The 20487-nt window shown below is 43.7% G+C and overlaps 1 protein-coding gene across 4 annotated transcripts; it reads left to right on the top strand.

Annotated features, from left to right (window-relative positions):
• Positions 1–4: 4 nt before the first annotated feature.
• LOC147328462 (nesprin-2-like) lies at positions 5–10128 on the top strand. 4 transcript variants are annotated; one of them, XM_086296842.1, is made up of 6 exons: positions 5–506; positions 638–717; positions 1883–2052; positions 8221–8368; positions 9374–9556; positions 9635–10128. In XM_086296842.1, exons 4-6 carry the CDS (start codon positions 8276–8278, stop codon positions 9800–9802), a joined length of 444 nt encoding a protein of 147 aa, XP_086152968.1. In that variant the 5' UTR covers positions 5–506; positions 638–717; positions 1883–2052; positions 8221–8275; the 3' UTR covers positions 9803–10128. The 4 variants fall into 4 exon arrangements, 3 of the variants coding, with proteins under 3 accessions (XP_086152968.1, XP_086152969.1, XP_086152967.1); XM_086296843.1 differs by having other exon boundaries at positions 5–524; positions 9458–9556; XM_086296841.1 differs by having other exon boundaries at positions 5–524.
• Positions 10129–20487: the final 10359 nt, after the last annotated feature.

Genomic DNA, 20487 nt, shown 5'->3' with positions numbered 1-20487 from the left:
AAGGGGAAATGGAAAGATGGATAGAAAGATGGATGCATGATTAGGTGGGTGGGTGGTTGTAGGGGGGGGCAGTGAAGTTAGTGGCATCTATAAATAGGTGAATGAATGGATACCTGGCTCGTTGCTGGCTGAATGAGTGGATGGATGGATGAATGGATGGATGGGTGGAGAGATGAAAAGCCTTGAGGTGAGGAGAGATTTTAAAAGATGAATGAATACCGAGCAGTTCACTCTCTGCACTTCTCCATTTTCTTTCTTTCCCCCAGCTCTCGCTCTCTTTTCTCTGGGTCTCTGTCTCGCTCTGTCATTGTTTCTCTCTCTGTTATGGACTCTCTCCCCTCCTCGCTCTCCCTCTCTTATTCTGACCAGATGAGTAATAGCTGTGATGCTGTGGCTTGACTGATTAATGCACTCAAAGAACCGAGGGAGGTGGAGCACAACAAACAGACGGGGGAGGGAGGAAAAAAGAGGAAGAGAAAAGATCTCAGAGAGAAGCCTGAAGAAGAGTTAGTGAGAATGAACATGTGTGTCAGCATGGAAATCTTAATGCTGCCATTCAGGCTACTGCATCAAGTTGTGTGACTGTCAGAAGGTCCTTTCTTTTTCCTCATCTCTCTTTCTCTCTTTTTAATTTTAGAAAAATCATGCTCGGTGGTACTGTGAGGGAATGAATTGATAATAAACAGAAAGTGAAAGAGTAAAAACACGCACACACAGGTAAGGCAAAGTTACAAATAAGTTACTATTTTATTTTATTTTTTTTTAATTTTGGGTTGATGAGGCTGAAGATTGAAGTGAATACTGATTGACTGTTTTTGGTTGTTTTTTTCTCTTGACCATCATTGGTAGCTCTTTCTTCTGTTACTTCTCACTTACTAATTAGCAAAAAAACTACTATGTCTTGATTGTTTTTACTCTCATAGAGCGAGGCACTTCTGCCCGTTTTTGCACTATTAAGATTAGCAAGTATTAATGAGTCATGAACAAGATTTCTGAAACAAAGTCAGCCTGTATGTCTTAAATAAAGCAGGAAAACTTCTTTGATGATAAATGCCCCTTCTTTATTTGTCACATGCATAGTTATACAAGTATAACACGCAGTGAAATGTAGCCTGACACGCTCCTCGACTTGTGCAAAAACGGTGGTGGGTGGGGGGGGGGTAGAAGAAGAACATTACATATATAATATATACATTAGGTGAATGTGCAGTAGTAGCATGTATGCAGCAAACAGGTGAATTTTGTACATAAAGTGAATTAAATAAGATTGTCTATTCTTATTTAATTCACAATCTGACTATTTTACAGAATAGACGATATAAACCTTGATAAGTGAATCAAGGTACACAACTGCAATATCCTTCATAATTTTGCCAAGTTGCAGTATTAGAGTATGCATTTTGCACAAGACTCATTTTGCATCCCTGAAAAACCAGAAACATTGATTTCACTGTGATTATGTGACTTAAATTTGGATGCTTCATCAGATCTTAAGCTTGTGCAATGAGAAAACATCAACTGCTCACTGTACCCCAAGCTTCATGCATTTGTTTAATGTAAATATGTTGTGTTCCATCATGCCGTTGTCAGCCTGTGCTTGGTTACAGCACAATGTAACTGCAGGAGTTGTCACAGTGGTCAGTGGTCAGAAATGGACTTCTAAAAATAGAAGCCATGCTGGAAGTGTGACAGTGCTGCCCAAGGTGACTACCTTAAAGGGTAGACTAGCCAAATTTAAATTGGATATGATTTTTGCTTTTTATGAGCAGGGTTATAGGATATTTCGAGGTGTGACATATTTGTGAATATGTCATTGGTGACAAATATATACCTTCGACAAACTCACATTCATATTGTTTTGTTTGTGTGCTCATCTTGACAGACATGGCTTGAAGCTGTTTACCTTGTCGACAATGAGAACCAGTGAGACATGAAGCACATGCTGGAAACTAACTGCTAGTAAGGCTCAGCGGAGAAGTGGCATCTCTAACTCAGGCTTTCGCCCAACGGATTCCACTGCCCGACTACCCGCTTCCTGCGGCTCCTCCCCAGGTAACACATGCTCCTGCCGTCACTACAGCAGCCACAGCTACTCCGGCCGCTAGCGCGGTAGCTTCAGTAGCCTCCCCAGTTTTGCTGGATCAGCTTTTACCTTCACCTGAGGCTTTTTCTGGAGAGATCGGAAAATGTGCGGGATTTTTGTTGCATTGTTCCATGCAGTTTCAATTACTACCTCATGTGTTTGTTACTGACGGGGTTAAGATCGCTTACGTCACCCAGCTACTACGTGATCGAGCCCTGGCCTGGGCCCAGGCCCAGCTGCAGGCGTGCCCCGGAATGTCTTACGATGACTTCCTGTCTCGCTTCAAGTCGGTGTTTGATAAAGGCTCTAGTACGGAGGCTGCCGGCTATCGTTTGATTAATCTGAAGCAAGGTAGGCGAAGCATGGCTGACTTTTCTGTTGATTTCTGGACCCTAGCTGCACAGACCAAGTGGGGACCTGAGGCCCTGAAGACCACTCTGCTAAATAATATCCGCGAAGAGCTCAAGGATGAGATAATGATGCGGGAGCTTTGTGTGTTTAAGGCACCAGTGACCCCGCTCGTACTAGGTTATCCATGGCTTTCACAACACAACCCACACATCGACTGGAAGAAAGAGCAAGTTATGGGGTGGAGTATGGGCTGCCACATGACCTGCCTTCGGGCCGCCACGCCTTCTGTCCCTTCTTCCCTCTCCGGGAAGCCTTCTAAAGCGCCAGAGCTATCTTCAGTTCCTTCCGTCTATCATGACCTCGCAGCAGTTTTTAGTAAGGATGAGGCGAGCTCGCTTCCACCACACCGGCCCTATGACTTTGCTATCGATCTTCTCCTTGGGGCGCCTCTGCCCTCTGGCCGACTCTACAGCCTCACACAGCCCGAAAGGGAAACCATGGAAAGATACATCAATGACTCTCTGGCTGCCGGGATAATTCACCCGTCATCTTCCCCGGTGGGGGCAGGTTTCTTCTTTGTTGACAAGAAAGACAAGACGCTCCGGCCGTGTATTGATTACCGCGGCCTCAACAAGATCACTGTAAAGAGCAAGTACCCTCTTCCCCTCCTGAATTCAGCTTTCGAGCTACTCCAGGGGGCCACGGTGTTCAGCAAACTAGACCTGCGAAACGCTTACCACCTGGTGAGAATCCGGGAAGGAGAGAGTGGAAGACCACTTTCAACACACATATTGGACACTTCGAGTATCTCGTCATGCCCTTTGGCTTAACCAATGCGCCCGCGGTCTTCCAGGCCCTAGTTAACGATGTTCTGAGGGATTTTATTAATCGATGTGCTTTTGTGTACCTTGATGACATTCTCATTTTCTCTAAGTCCCAGGCGGAGCACGAGAGTCACGTGAGGCAGGTCCTGCAGCGCCTCCTGGAGAACCAGCTGTTTGTGAAAGCGGAGAAATGTGAATTTCACGTTGACACGGTGGCCTTCCTTGGCTATATCATCTCTCGGGGGGATCTCAAACCTGACCCTGAGAAGGTCCGGGCCGTGGTGGACTGGCCTCAACCGCCGAACCGCCAGCAACTCCGACGGTTCCTAGGATTCGCCAACTTCCACCGACGCTTCATAAAGGACTACAGTAAGATTGCCTCACCTCTCACCGCACTTACCTCCCCCAAAGTTCCTTTTCAGTGGGACCTCTCTGCTCAGGAGGCCTTTTCCCTACTAAAGGAGAAGTTCACAACCGCCCCCATCCTCCGTCAGCCCAACCTCAGGCAACCGTTTGTGGTGGAGGTGGATGCTTCGGACTCTGGAGTGGGAGCAGTTCTGTCACAGCGATTCGAAGGTACGCTCCATCCCTGTGCGTTCTTTTCTCGTCGTCTCTCACCCGCAGAACAGAACTACGGCATCGGTGATCGGGAGTTGCTAGCGGTCAAACTGGCCCTGGAGGAGTGGAGGCACTGGCTTGAGGGCACGGAACACCCGTTCATCGTGTAGACCGACCATAAGAACCTTGAGTACATCCGGTCTGCCAAACGCCTAAATTCACGGCAAGCCAGGTGGGCCCTCTTCTTCATAAGATTCAATTTCTCCATCACTTACAGACCAGGGTCGCACAACGTGAAGCCCGATGCACTCTCCCGTCAGTTTTCCAGTACGGAGGGGGACTCCGATCCTGAACTGATTCTTCCAGCTACTTGTGTTATTGGAGCTGTCACATGGGAGATCGAAGCTCTCGTGCGCGAGGCCCAGGATACTGACCCTGACCCGGGCCCCCCTGGTCGGTTGTTTGTCCCTGCTGCTGTCTGACCCCAGGTGCTCCACTGGGGCCACACTGCCCGGTTCACCTGTCATCCAGGAGCCCGCCGCACCTTCACCTTCCTCCAGCGGTTTTTCTGGTGGCCCTCCTTGGACAAGGACGCCAGGGAGTACGTTATGGCATGCACCACATGTGCCCGGAACAAATGTCCCAACCAACCACCCGCCGGGCTTCTTCAACCGCTCCCCACGCCAGGATGGCCCTGGTCCCATATAGCGCTGGACTTCATTACGGGGCTCCCACCATCATCAGGTAATGCCACCATCCTCACTATCGTTGATCATTTTTCTAAGGCAGCTCATTTCATCGCCCTCCCGAAGCTCCCTACAGCCCTGGAGACCGCCCAGCTGCTCACCACCCACGTATTCCGGCTTCATGGCATTCCTTTTTTTTTTTTTTTTGCCTGTCCCGTTTGGCTCTTTTGCCATCAGAATTGTTGTCTAAAGGCAAAGAAAGATGCCCAACGGATTTACTTTACCAAATTGACCATCCCAGCCTTGCCGTAATGGTCAATTTGATTCACCTTTTATTGTTTATTTTATTTTCACTTACTGAATACAGGACAGACTTGACTGGGGGAAAGAAGGGGAGAAAGAAAGAGGGAAAGAGAAACAGCTGAGAAGAGGGACGGGGGAGAAGGGCAAAAAACAAAAACCAACAGAATGAGCAGGAAAAAAAATGCATATATCAATCACCTGGATCACCTGCTGAGAAAGAAAAAAGAAAACAAGCAGAAGAGAACAAGAGTAATAGAATAAACAACATCACAATGATATATGGGAATATGGCAGTAAATACTAAATATTAAACATTATTGTGCAGCACATAAGATCAACAGAACACAGTGTGCTTTGAGGTAGGAGCCAAAAAGGGTGTAGTTTGTGGGTGTGATCACCCGTGTGTACACCTGTGAGCATGGACGCGCTTGTTTTTTTTTGTTTTTTTTAAAAGGTTCCTTCATGTAATGATCTGCTAGAGGGTGTGGGGGGGCCACAGCCCCGTCCTCCAGGGCATGAAGCAGGTATGGAGGAGATCAAAACTCCAGACATCCAGAGGCCCCCAGAACACAAGAGACCAAGGAAGACCAACAGAGGGCCAGCCACGCCACTGTCCCAGAAAGAGCTGAGGAGAGTCCCAGATGAGGGCTCACTCAGCAGCCGCGGAGCAGAAGCCAGGGGGAGTTGCAGTGACGCGCCCGTGAGCTCCGCCGGCAGCCAGCCATGCCTGAGTGACCGAGCCCCAGGCCGAGAGGCCGGGGACACCCCACCTCCGAAGTGGCCCGAGCGAGCCCCAGGCTCCAGGCCCCGATAAGCGGCCGCCAAGGAGTGAGCCGGTGTGTACCTGGACGCCCATCCCCGGACACAAAGAACCACCAACGCACCGATTTCTGAGGGAGTCCGCCACTGGCAGGGGAAGTGGTGGTAGGGGAGATAGGCCTCCAAACCTTGGAGGGCCTAAGATGTCCCCAGAGAGGTGGTGGCTTCATGGCATTCCGATGGACATCGTCTCCGACCGGGGACCCCAATTTACCTCTCGGGCTTATAAGGAGTTCTGCACGCAGATGGGCGCCAAGGTCAGTCTCTCTTCGGGCTTCCACCCTCAGAGCAATGGACAGACCGAGCGTACCAACCAAGAGCTTGAAGCAGCACTCCGCTGTGTCATCTGTCACAACCAGACCACTTGGAGCGAGCAACTCCCCTGGATTGAGTACACCCACAACTGCCTGACCTCATCAGCCACTGGACTGTCGCCGTTCGAAGCCTCACTGGGCTACCAACCACCCCTGTTCCCGGCCGTGGAAGGTGAGCATACCGTCCCATCAGTGCAACATCATTTCCGCAGGTGCCGCCGGGCCTGGCGGTCCACTCAAGCCTCTCTGCTGCGGACAGCGGAGCTCAATAAGGCGCTCGCCGACCGCCGCCGGATCCCTGCACCTGCCTATACGGTTGGGCAACAGGTATGGCTCTCCTCACGCTTCGTTCCCATTCGTGCTGAGTCGAAGAAACTTTCCCTGGCGTTCATCGGTCCGTTCGAGATCGAGGCCCTGGTCAATCCATAATGTTTTCCATGTCTCCCAGGTCAAACCCGTGCTCTCCAGCCCGTTGTGCCCTCCTTCCAGGCCCCCTCTGCCCGCCCGGCTCGTGGATGGGCAGGAACATCACCTGCATTATGGACTCTCGGCGGCGGGGGAGGGGCGTTCAGTACCTGGTGGACTGGGAGGGCTACGGGCCAGAGGAACGTTCCTGGGTGCCCCGGTCGGCAGTTCTGGCTCCTGGTCTGCTCCGCGAGTTTCACCGGCGGCATCCGGGTAGGCCGGGTGGGTCGCCGAGGGGCTCCCATTGAGGGGGGGGTACTGTCATGACCCTGTGCCTTCTCGGCTGACTCTGTATGGCTACAAGTGTTTTTGTTGTGCTGCGTCTCTCTCTCTCCCCTCCCACGCACTGCGCTCTACCGGGGCGGAGTCATGACGGCTCCAGCCCCTGGCTCGGACACCTGCAAACAATCGTCTCATCTCATTCACTTCTTAAGGCGGCTGCTGAGAGTGCTTCTTCGCTGGATTATTGTGTAACACTCGTCAGTGTCATTGCAAATCTGAGCTTTTTCCCGAGTTTCTTTCGTGCTGCAACTTACCTGTTCTTCCTTCCTGTGCCAGATTTCTCGCCAGCCTGAGGACCGCTGTTTGGTGAGCTAAAAGCCGGAGTCCGAGCTACCTGAGCTTCAGTGAAGGATTGTGTACATAGCCCGTTCCCTTCCCGTGCCTGTGTTCCCCGGAGACCCTCTTCCTCTGCCCCCTCACCTGTATATATCCGCACCTGGTGTCTGTGTGTAAATAAATTGTGAACTTAAGTGACGGTCTGCCTCCAAGTCCCTCCTTAGCCTGACAGAGATAAACGAGGGACAGCTGAGAAATATAACATTTGAATCCCTTTTCTCTTTTGCTCTGAGGCACGGGGAAAAATATCGACAAGTCGATGAACATCATTTACAGATATATTGGGTAAATGCCCAAGACATCTATAGAAATGTAAATCGCCGCTTGATTCATTCATTTGCTTAACTTGTTTTGGACCGTAAACAGGGCGTGAATAGGACACCGGAAACAAAGCTCCTCACGGGAGTTTCCGCACCGGAAGTAGCATATGCTAACGTGCACATAGTTAATTTAGTATACAGAACTGTTTTCCTAACAAAACCACTGTTATAATTAAGTGAAGGTGCTCCCATCTAATTTGAACCTTTGGCCTCTAAAATATGTGGTTCAATTGCGTGCTACGTACATAACGTAATGTCAGCTAGACCGAAATGAAATTTTATTATATTGTTAAAGTCATTAAAATGGCGCCTGAAGCTTGTTGTGATGTGAATTGTGTGTCTGCTCTAGAAACTCAGAAATTCAGTAGTGCGGAGCCGTACGTTAAATACTCACATCAGCCTGTACTTTGAATTCTGTAAGAGCTGTATAAAATACAGCTATGCATAGGTGTTTTGAATGAATAGAAATGTGACACATGAGAAGGTGTGTCTTTGACTGTTCCTGTATAACTTCTTTTCGGACTAGTTAACAAGTTATGCTCCAGTCATTTCATGTTACCAAGATGCATGTCCTTTTGTAATATAGTTACATTTTCTTTGTACATTTCATTTATCCACCATCATACATTAAGCCAAGAAGAGGTCATTATACTAACAAGAGGTATCAACACTGGGCCAAAGTTCAGCGCGTGGTTAAAGTTTGTAATCCAGCCGGGGTGTAAATATGACTCAGCAGCCAGTCGTAGAGCTGAAGCAGGCAGCATCAACACATAAATCTACTCTACCCAGCTTAAATCACAAGACTACCTCTGACCGAAAAGCTGTAGATTTTTCTTGTTTGCACAAATTAATTCAGATTTGCACTAATTCTTTTCACAGCTCCAACAAAATGAGGAAGAGGAGGGGGAGGAAAAACAATTAGATTGAATTACAAATGTATGGAAGTCGAGGACAAGGAGAAGGAATTAGGATGAGGAGGAAGAGAAGCAGCAGGAGCATCTTTAGTGATATCTATGATGTCATTGAGGTTTGTTTCATTAATATGGTCCTCTCACAAAAAAAGATGACTTGTTTTAGTTCACCTACTTCCTGTAATAAATAGTGATTTGCAAAACGTGGAAAACCACAGAGCAGGCGCATATAGTGCATCTGCAGGTAAATGAACATCAAATCTCTCAGACTAAAATCTGTATTATACGTTTAGTCTTATCCCCCTTATGATAAAACCCATGTCAGCCATTGGTTTATGGACTTTGTATTTTGAAGCCTCAACATTTGTTTTATTGCTATTGCTATGTTGTTTTTTGTTAGCCTTTTGGGACCATATTAGGATGAGGGATCAGAATCTTTATCGTGTATCCATAAGATTTGTACAGCAGATCTAAGTTGTGCCTTGAAAACAGGAACGTTGTCTGCATAGAGGAGAACTTTAATTGCAGGCTTGTACAAAGTGAGGCTGTGGGGCGATTGTGGCTCAAGAATTGGGTGTTCGTCTTGTAATCGGAAGGTTGCCGGTTCGAGTCTTGGTCGTTGTGTCCCTGGGCAAGACACTTCACCCACTGCCTACTGGTGGTGGTCAGAGGGCCCGGTGGCACCAGTGTCCGGCAGCCTCGCCTCTGTATGTGCGCCCCAGGGCAGCTGTGGCTACAATGTAGCTTGCCATCACCAGTGTGTGAATAGGTGAATGACTCAATGTGTAAAGCAGTTTGGGGTCCTTAGGGACTAGTAAAGCGCTATACAAATACAGGCCATTTACCATTTGTGCTCACATTTGCTGCAAACACTCGTTTTAATTCTGTTACCCTGTTTTGATGCAGAATTCAGTTAAAATCAGGCACTTTCTTTTATAATGTGTTCTTGTAAATTGATTGTGTATCGCACACATTTGATTTGACTTTCCGCGAGACAACAGTCGTCCGCTGGCCAAAAACGTTTTCCAAATACCCCCACGTGATTAAGCCTGGATTTAGAAAAGAATAGCAAAAGAATCTGCACCTCCTGCTTCACATGCAATTTTTGTATGTGTGTTCAGAGGTGGCAGCGAGAGGGGAGACCTCGGGTCACCCAGCTGGAGAGCCTGACCAGGAGGAGTCGAACATTAACTATGCTCTTCCAGGGCACCCTGCAGACTCTGCTGCTGGGAACAGCGAGGGAGTGCGGCCGCTGCTGGGATGACGTGAACGCCAAACAGGAGTCCATCACAGGTCGACTGCAGGTATGCGAGTCAGACCTTCTGAGGAGGGTTTCGGTTTTCTCTCTTCTTTATAATTGACCCTTGTTTTCTCTATCTCAGCTCCTTGTCTCAGAGTGGGAGGGATTTGAAGCACAAAGGGAGGAGCTTGTCGTTTGGTTGGCTGATATGGATGTCCACCTGAGTGAGGTTGACCAGCTGACAGGAAACACCTGTGAAAAACTGAAACAACTGCAGGTGTGTGGTTGTTTTGATATGACATATATTTAATATGAGACATTGTCCTAAACTGGACTAACAAAAGACAATGAGTCCAACATGAAACTTGTCTTACATAACGCTGAAGTTCATTAATCATTTTAATCATAAACTCGTTGAAATATTTTTACTGAACATGCAAACATCTGCTGATGAAAATGTGTTGATTTATTGGTCCGTTATGACGCTATTGCTATTTCTAATGTTGTTATCACTTTCTGATGTTTTATTAATTAAACAATACATGTTGTGTTATCTATAGATATAGTATTTATATATGTATATATATTTATTTAAAGTATAGTAAAAAAAATAATTATTACTGTTTAAATGACTAATATGTGACATGTATTAGTAGTGATGTTGTGCTGAGGGTTAAAATGCCCTTTTGTCTTTTGGTATACTACGAAATGGCAATAAACCATTAATATATGTCTATGCTGTACTCGTATTTATTTTACCCTACTGAAATTACATTTTATTTTGAAAGATTTAAAAGGGTTCTTAAAAGAACCATTTTAAAAAAGTTCTTTGAAAAACCTATAAAGGTGCCCCAAAGAACCATTTCTTCATGGTTCTTTGGGGCACATTTAAAGGTTCTTCAATGAACCACTGAAAGAAATAGTTCTTCAAAGAACCATTGTTTGAAAGGTTCTTTGTGGCACCAAAAAAGGTTCTTCTATGGCATCAGTCTAAAGAACCACTTTTGGTTCCAGTTGGCACCTTTATTTTTCTGACCTCCAAACTCCAAAATTTAGATTATCAGAAATGTATATCTCTGACATATAATTTATATGAGATATTTAACTCACAGTGTAGTACTAACTATACAAACAATAAATTAATGTGCAAATATAATAAATATACCAATAGCCAAGTTTTGCTGGGTTAAGGGAACACTAAGAGGAAGGCTCACCACATATGTGTTGACAGTTATTGGAAATTTCTTGTGAGAAAAGGCACTTCTAGAAAAACAAGTGTTTAAATCAAAACCTGAAACTGTCAGTTCATCCTTTTGTTTTCATCCAATACCTGCATGCAAATTTAAATGTAGTGTTTTCTTACTCTCTTCCTGTTTTATTGCTTACCTTGTTTTTCTTGATACTCAATAAACCATCTTGAGAAACCAGTGAGCATATTTTTAAGGTTAGAATCTAAATTTAATCGAAGTTAAAAGCCTTTTTTTTTTTTATCAGAGAAGAACAAAAGATTGAAGTTTTGGAAGGGGATCATTCAGAGGAAATTGTAGGCTAACATCAGAAGGGCCAGCCTTTCCTGAATAGGAAAAAGTATATTTTAGATGGAAACAAATCTGCAAATTATTCAAGGTGATAAGTGATAGATATTAGAATAAAAAAAGCACTAAAACGGTTATGTGCTACCTTGTGTCAAAGGATAATTTTTAGAGATAGTCATTTGGCTGTGAGTGTTTCAGTACATGCATGTGTCTGTATTTGTAGTTTTGTGCATTAGTTTCCAACCTAGCCTTCTGGCCTCATGGTGGTAGGGACAGGTGTTCTAGAACAAAGATATGGTTACGTTTCTACACACAACGAATCACCGAAGAAAAAGAAAGCATATACAAAGTGATGGAGAATTGGAGTGAATTTCTTTCATTCTTTTTTTTTCTTTTGGCTTCATTTTTCTTTATTCCTCTGTCCTATCGATCCAAGGCTCCCCTACCTCTTTGTCTTTCACCCTCTTTCATCAGATGATTCTGTTTCACATGCGTTGGTTTCACTCAGAGCACCCGTTAACTGTTAACCTTCATATTCTAACTCTACAGATCCATCATCACACTGGGTATGTGTGAGCATATAGAATAAGTGCTTACAGTAGATTCTTTCAAAGACAGTCATGTTGTTATAAACCACTTGGTGGCACTGTGGTACTGGAGCCAGACAATAGTCATTTTTTTCTGTATTACAAATTTTTGCTGTCTTAATGAAGGTCCACAAAATTAATGTAAGCTGTGAGAGAGACAGGAAGAGCAAGTGTGTGAAGAAGGCAGGGAATCTGAGTTGGGAGATGGATAACTAAAAGTGGAATAGGGAAGCTCTGGCATGGTGAGATCTGTTGTATCCACAGCCATGCATAGAGAGCAGGGATAGGGGAGAGATGAGGCATTTTGCATCATAGCTTAAGCCTCATTTCCATGCCTAAACCCTGCTACCTCTTTTACAATACAAGGGATGCTGAGATGTGGGGTGATATAACATAACAGCAGCACATAACCATGACTACCCGCTTTCAAAATGTCAAGTCTCTAATATGAGCATGCACTAAAACTCCTTTTTATGGCAGATATTGCAGATTTTCAGATGCAGTACCCTGCAATTAACTGTCATTCCCTCTGTCTCAATTCCAAAGAGATGAAAATGGTGATAATCATTCTCCATTAATACTTATCGCATTCGTGATCAGTGAGCAAGATTTCATGAAAAAGAAGAAGCTCAAATTAAAGTTTTGGTTTTTTAGTCTTTATTTATCTATGGAAAGTTGAGCAAGTAAGACAGTGTTTCTGTTCGTAAAAGCTGCCAGAGTGTACAGCTCACATAGCATTTTCCAACACTTATCCGTTATCTCTAAAAAGCCACAGTATATAGGTAATGCTGCAACTTCAGTTGCTTCAATAGATCCAGTTTTCATTGTTGTAGGTATGAAAACTGTATGTCTTAAAACACTGTGTGGTGCCATCCTTTACATCACTACTTAGATGTAATCAGAAATAAATGTATCAAATATGATAAAGCTGTGTTGGGCTATCAGTAGAACTTGCTATTTCAGATCATTTGTGCAGGCAATGCTTAATTGTTGTACATGTCAATAGACATGTAGTATTCATATAAATATATTATAGATTATATTAAAGCTGTGGAACAAAAAGTATGAACTAAAAGACAACAACACCTTTTGTAGATTTAATTGAATACTTTGGTGATCATCTTATGTGGGCTTTTCACCAGTGACACCCTCTCGGAAAATAGAGTACCGTAATTGTCAGGCTATAAGCCGCTACTTTTTGCACAAGCTTTGAACCGTGTGGCTTTTAGTCAGGTGCGGCTTTTCTATGGATTGTCCATGATTTTTGTGATATCGTAAGACGATTTGTTTTGTTTGTTCCGCTGTTGTACGGCACTACGTTGTCTGGCGGAAGGGCATGTGATCAGACACACAGTATCGGGGTTCAAGAGTGGTATGTTGGTCACATGTCCGTTCGCCAGGCAACGTAGTGCCGTACGAAAGTAGCGTGAAAAACAAACTTCAAAGTAGGGCTACGTGTTCAGCGGCGAGCGGCGATAAACTTGCAAAAATCAAGTTATGCTCAACTCCACCAGTGGATTCTGACAGCGTGGAAAAGTGTGAAAACATCCACGATCACCAACGGATTTCGAAAGGCTGGACAGCTGCATGATGGAGAGGAGGACACCTCCACGGCCCTTCAGAGGGTGTTCGACTCCGACACTGACAATGAGGATTTCTTTGGTTTTGAAAGTGACAACACAGGAGAGAAGCGGAGAGTGGATGACGTAGCCATCCTGAGCCTGTTCGTTTCCGACACTAGAGAAGAGGACTTTGGTGGTTTTAGTGCGCAGGAGGAAGAGAAAGATGGTGGTGAATGACTGACTTTCCGATCGTTAAGTCTGACGTCACTAGCCGTGTCTGGGCCTAAACTCCACTGCAGGTCCATATATCAAACGATCACTGGCATTACTGAGAGTTGAAAAACTGTCTAAAGTCTTTCATCTTTAATAAAATGATCAGCGTTCTGCTCTACCAGGTGTAACAATTGAGTTTAACATCCAGGCATCCATGAAAACGGAATTTATGACATTTAACGGAGTTAGAAGTTAGCAGGAAGTTAGTTCGCTAGCTTCTATCTAAATACAATATAGCATGTCCTGACTGCGGGGTTTTGGAAACAAATTAAAACGTACAGCTCTGTTATCACTTCCAACATAAATGAAGACAAAAAACTAAACAGCAGTGACTGTCAGGGTTCCTGGGTCGTTGACCCAGTGATTTCAGTTTGTTCATGTTCAGTATAGTTCGCCACATTAATGCTCTCACTTCCTGTTTTTTTCCCCGTGTCAGCTTGTCTCTCATGTCATTAGTCAGATTATGTTCAGCCCTGTACTCACCTGTTTCCAATCATTGTCATCATTCAACCTGTGTATTTAAGTTCCTCGGTTTCACCAGTTCTTTGTCCTGTCATTGATGTTCATGTCATCTCTCCGTATGTATGTTCAGTCAGTCAGTCAGTTAGCCAGCCAGCCAGCCATTCATCCATTCATCCATCCAGTCTTCCAGCCAACCAGCCAGTCAGTCCTTTGTTCCTGCTTTGCTCATTCACCCGCTCCAATAAATCGTCATCATTTCTGCACCGTGAGTCCTGCGTTTGGGTCATCTCTTCCACGCCTCCACACACAACCCCTGACAGTGACGTTTGTAGGGTTACTGAAGTTTGGCTAGCTGGTATATAATGTTGTGCTATGTGACCGCTTGCGACACAGCTATGTTAGCATAATATAAACAAGCTAACTTTTTTCCACTCGATAAACGTCAACGTGAGTGTTCTCGGTGGTCAGGAACAAATGTAATCGCATGGCAGGATGCTGTAAAAGGACCAAACTTCAGCCAGGAGAACAACTGAGATAATCCATCCACAATACGAGGTTAGTCATTCATATACTGCTGCATGGGCTGGGCTGTAGTTACATCCTAAGGTTTTTAAAAACTGAGCTTAAATAAATGATTAGCGGTAATAAAAGCTGAGGGAGGTCAACAGTGATCACTGACTGTTTTAGGAGCTTTTTGAGATTAAATAGAAGAAAATACAAAACATTAAACATGTTAACAACACAAAAGCCATATTAAACGCAGACTACTTTAGGCCCGGAAGTAGGATTCGTCACGCCATCACTTAACGACCGGTTTCTTCTTGTTAAAGCCGTGTCACTGCACCTGAGCCTAAAAGGTAGGCCGAATCTATTTTTCTGGTGTGCTGTAGGTTATTGTTATGTACTACATCTGTTACTCGTTTATGAAGCACAGTACATGTTTCGTACTTGTAATTACCGGTACTTGTACATATACCCTAAAAAGTTATGCAAATATGTACCCGTAACTTGTTGTACCCGTTAAACCAACAGTGTGTGGATTAAGGGGAACTTGCCTTTGTGTGTGATGTTAGATATTGCAGCAATGACAGTAATACATACAAATATGCACAATTTTCCCAGTGATGACCCCAATGAATTTTTTTTTTCTTTTGGCAATTTTCTTCCATGAATTTGAATTATCTTGTGTAAAAAAGAAAATAGGACATCATTTATCCTCAGTCCTAAAAACAAGACCAAAAATTCATTCTAATAAGCATTATTTTTACAATACTTTTTCAAATTTAATACACAGATTTTTCCATTTTCAAAGCAGTTATTTATAAAAAAAAAAAAAAAAAAAAAGCTTTTCAAATGAAATTTTAGGATCCTTTTTAGGGATCGATATATGCACCCCAATGTCATTGGCAAAGTGTCCACCGTATCCATTTCATGCCTTGCCTCTCAAAAATGTAAAATGGACATGCATGCAGAAGTTGCAGTACCAGCAGAGGCAGGTATGAATTACATCCCTGGGTCCTCCAACGCTAGAAACTAAGCTAGGTGGCTAATATGTATTTACATGTAAATGTGTCAGCAATATCTGTTTAAACACGTTACCATGTTTATTCTGATATTACTGCATGCACATCTATTTCACGCCTTGGAGAGGAAAAGTACGAAATGTACACAGTCCCACATAGCAAGCAGGTCTGGCCCGGATCTGGTATCAAGCCGGCACAGCTGGCTGACTTGTGGCATGACAAGAGACGTATGTCATCCAGATATGGGCCAGGCCGGGCATAGATGGCACTGTCTATTGTGGTTTGGTTTATGTGGCCCAGGCCCATAGAAAACATGGTTTGACCTGGATCTGGCATCAAGCTGGCACTTCTGACTGACTGGTGTCATGGCAGGGTGTATGTCAATCAGATGTAGGCCAGGTCTGGCAATGATGGCACTATTTATGTTCCTATTTTCCCCATTTTATTTAGAAGAACCAAATGCCATGTTGCAGTACTATACTGCTATGGTAGCCAACGTTTGAAATGCAGGTTTGACAGGTTTGTGAGTGCACACTTTATCCAAACTAGTGACGGTTTACTCATCTTTGCCACCGGGTGGCTGTAGCTCACCAGGTAGAGCAGATCACCTACTGATTGGAAGGTTAGTGGTTCAATCCCTGTCTCCTCCAGTCTGCATGTCGAGAGTAGGGGTGGGTACCGGTAGTAACCAGACCGAAAAACAGCGCACATTTTGGTGCTTTTTTTTCCTGAGATGTGATACACTTCAGCTTCTAGCCAAACATTTTACGTTTCCAAGGATAGTAGGCAGGCCCAGGTACATACGTTCTTTTAGAGCAGAGCTACAGATTACAAATGCCCATGGCGGTCAAAAGTCTGGCTCTACTTCACAGCAAAAGATGCAAACTCAGCAGCCTGCAACAAGTGCTTTAAGGTGATACTGTGCAAAGGAGGTAACACCTTGAATCTGATGAAATAACTGGGGACGCATAGCAGGTTTTTTTAAAGCCGAGAAATGCACCGTACCTACTACGGGTGTGGTGCCTGTTATTGGACCCGGAGTTAGCAACATCCCCCAAGAACCCGAAGAGTAGAGTCCTGGCCCCTAGCCCTGCCAGTGTAGCAGAAATGATGACGGATGATGATGGCAGCAGCAGCCGTTCTTCTCTGCATAAGTAGCTTAATATTGTTTGTGTGTAATTTACGTTGAGTACGCTAACCACGTTATTACATTAATGAATGTAAGGTGAACTAGCAAACACCGTTGTAGTTACATGCGGCTGTCTTCTTGTTTGATGGCAGATACTCTCTTCACCCTGGCCAAAAAGGCTAAAATGACCAAAGAAAAATTGGAAAACAGTTAAACATGAGAGGTTTTTGGACAAAGTTTGTGTTTTTCCATTGTTTAAGCATTGCTTCCAGGCAAGAGTGATACCATATGCAATATAGCTGCAGAAAAGGCTAACATTGTTATCTTTTTACAGAAAAACAGCTAAACATGAGAGGTCTTTGGACAAAGTTTGTGTTTTCCTTTCTTTAAGCACTGGTTTGAGCACCGTTTGAACACCGTTTAAGCACCGCGACTGTTTCAAAAGTACCGGTTTGGTACTGGTATTGGATAAAACCTAAACGATACCCATCCCTAGTTGAGAGTATGAATGTAGTTAGGAAGCACTCAGTTTAGAGGAAGTGTGTGATTAGGTGAATGTGGTATGTTGTATAGAGCACTTTGAGTAATCCACCAGAGTAGAAAAGCACTACATACGAATCAATCCATTCACTGTCTAAACAGACTTTCGTCATGTTACTTTTGCACTAATATGTACCGGTGCATGTTGTTATTACATGGCTTGATTAAGGTACACATTAGGCTGACATTTGGGGCCAGAGCTGAAACTGTTCTGGGCCAGCACAGGGCCAGCAGTGTGTCTGCAACTGGCCTTGTGCTGGCCCATGTGTGGATTACTTCTGGCAAACCAAAGGGCTGTCATTCTTTGCGGTATGTGGGCCATGTGTAAGCACATTGTGTGTACCAACCTGACTTCTGCACAACATAACTGATGGTCCCATCCCCATTAAGAATTCCACAAATGAACCCTGATATGGCACACCTGTGAAGTGTAAATCATTTCATGTGACTACATCATGAACCAATGGTTTGCAGTGCTGCCAAGAAAGGAAAGGGTGGCAACTTGGAAGAATCTAAAATATAAGACATATTTGGAGTTATTTATCAGTTTTTTTCTTTGCTACATAATTCCATATATCTTGATGTCTTCAGTATGTATCGATAATGTAGAAAGTAGTAAAATAAATAAAAACCATTAAATAAGATGGCCAGATCAATCTCTCAGATCCTGTGTTAGCTGGATTTTTCCCTATTTCTTAAGGGCATGACATTAAGATTCTTTTCATCTAGTATGGATAGCTGTTTTAGGCCTACCAGTTCTTCCTGTGTCTTCCACTTGTCCAGTTTACACAGATTTTTAAGGACATACTCCACACCAAGTTTTTAGCTGTAAAGCCTTGTTCAGCTAATAGCCTTGTGAATATCACCTTGTTGGTGCAATAATACTATTTTGTGCTTGTAAAACTGGAAAACTGTGTTTTTATGACTAATTGGTAGTAACAGTACAGTAAGTGCCTAAAGATAGAATTGAACTAGATACTGTAACTTCCACAGGTAACACATAGGTACATGTTGTCTATATGCATGACAAGCTTATTAAATTCAAAGCTGCCATTAAAGACACACTCTTCATACAACAACCCCACATGCAATCACTTTTGGGATGTTTTATTTCCAGCTGCACCTATGGAATTTATCCCTCTCCATATACACCAATTACATATAAAACACTGATGAATCACATTAGGGCAATGTAGACTAGAACATTAATCATGTGTAAGGCAATCACAGATAATTTATGGCTTCTCCTGTGTTTCTAAATGATCTCTCTCCTGTCCCTGATTGATCCATTATTTGGTCGTAAGCAGAAACATGTTTGCCACATCAATCAAATGATTAATCACAAATAATTGCCTTGACAGCTGAACATAATATACTCTATAGTGTGTGTGTGTTTGTGTTATGTGTGTGGAGTGGAGGGTTAAATACAGTACAGTGGAGAGAGGAAGGTGAGTTGTATTTTTGTGGTTCTTAACTCTCATAGAGACTGTGTATTGTTTACAGTTCTTTGAAACTCATTCACAGTGTGAATGTCCTTGCACTGACAAGTCAAGCATGAATACTGTTTTTCTTTTGTAGGCATACAAAATCAATATTATATTAATGTGTGTAATACAAATGGTTGCTTATGGTAACAAGCCCATAACAAATGATCATCTGAGTACAGTTGTCATCAGTGCTACACAGCATTTTAGTGCTTTCTGGTCAGGCAATTGGAGTTCTAATGGATTCCAAATCCTTAGCACTGGGATCCACAGATGGATCATCCAAAAATCTTGTGCCGTTAGAGTGTCTAGGTGGTTTCCTGTTTGTGAGAGGAGTTCCAGATTTCCATCCTCTGGGATGGAGTTTCTAGCACTTCACCTACTGCTCATTCCAGGGAAATAAGCAGGATGGTTTTTAAACCAGCACCGCCTGCCATTCTCACCAGTTTGTCCTGCTACCATTGGTGGTAACTCTGTCTCCTTGTGTTAAGCTTCATGCTTGTCTTTCCCATGTTTAACGTTGCCTCCCTGTTTGCAGTTCCATCAGATTCACCCCCTGTTGTGCTACTCTTCAGCGCTGGTCCTGTTCAGTTCAACTACTACAGTCAACTACAAACGGAAGGTTTCATACTCACTGGGCTCACTTGCCTTCCCTCCTGCCTGTCGTGACTCTCTTGGATTTGCTGTCTGGACTTCCTAGAACTGGACCATCTCCTCTCACCATGCCGACCCCCTACAAGACACTCCCACAGACACGCCTTCCAAGGCTAATTGGTCTTCATCCACAAGTAAGCACACCCCACTGCAATACCTACTCACTTCTAGCCATTCTCTCGTCTTCCTGCTTGTCTTCCTCTGTTACAGAGTTTCCAGTTCCGTTGCTCTCCTTGTGTCCCCCATGTTCGAACGTTTCTCCATCCTTGACCTTCCTTGGCTCCAGGTCTCCTGTTTATTTTTTCAGTTTCAAGCCATCCCATATGGAAAAGAATTAGTAAAAACTTATAAAAAGACTTGAATAAGGTGTGGCCTACTTCATATAGTGAATCATATAAGGCTTATATGATTTACTCATGAAAGTGGCCACTTTCTCATTACTTTCATATATTGTTTTAGTAAGTATCCACATACAAGTTTCATTTATATGATTTTTCAAGGGATCTTATATCTGTTTTCACTCTTGTATGCTTTTCATACAAGTTACATACTAGACAGACACAAACTTTATAAGATTTATATATATCTTTTCCATATGGGATGTTCTAGTTTGAGTTTGCCTTTTTTTAAATAAAACCTTCTAAATAGTTTACACGTGTAATGAGTCTGCTTTCGGGTACACACCGCACACCAACCCCCAGTTCTTGACATATGCAGCCAATCACTTGTGAGTAGGGTTATCACAATACTCAGTACTCAAGGAAAATACTTGACATTCAATAACATATTGGATATCACGGGTGTAATTATTAACATAATTTTAACATGTACATATGAAAAATGTTTTATGATTCTCTTAGGGGTTGCCAAAAAACAATAAAGACAACATTTTTAGGTATTCTGAGGTAATGTATTGTTTCTTGGGATTTGGCTCGACATTTTCTTTGGTTTTCTTGTAGAGTTGGTCTAAGTGCTGAAAGACTTTTTTTTAGTTTCAGTCTGGGACTTAACAGAACCATATCACTTCTTAGACAGAATTAGGGGTGGAGAGTGTTCCCAGAGGAAAGATTAGTGATTGCAGCAGACGTCAGTGGGCATGTAGGTGCAGGGAACAGAAGTGACGAGGAAGAGTTGGGTCGCATGATTAGGCGAAATGCAGGATAACAGATGGTGGGGAATTTGCAAAAAGGGTAGAAATGGTTGTGGTGAAGACATTTTTTATGAATTGGGAGGTACAAAGGGAGAC

Source organism: Aulonocara sp. 'chitande type north' Nkhata Bay, linkage group LG6 (assembly GCF_057382095.1).
Source record: "Aulonocara sp. 'chitande type north' Nkhata Bay isolate Kocher_YH1m ecotype deep benthic linkage group LG6, A_spYH_male_GT1.1, whole genome shotgun sequence".
In the NCBI taxonomy this organism is placed as follows: Eukaryota; Metazoa; Chordata; class Actinopteri; order Cichliformes; family Cichlidae; genus Aulonocara; species Aulonocara sp. 'chitande type north' Nkhata Bay.
This window is presented reverse-complemented; position numbering and strand designations above follow the sequence as displayed.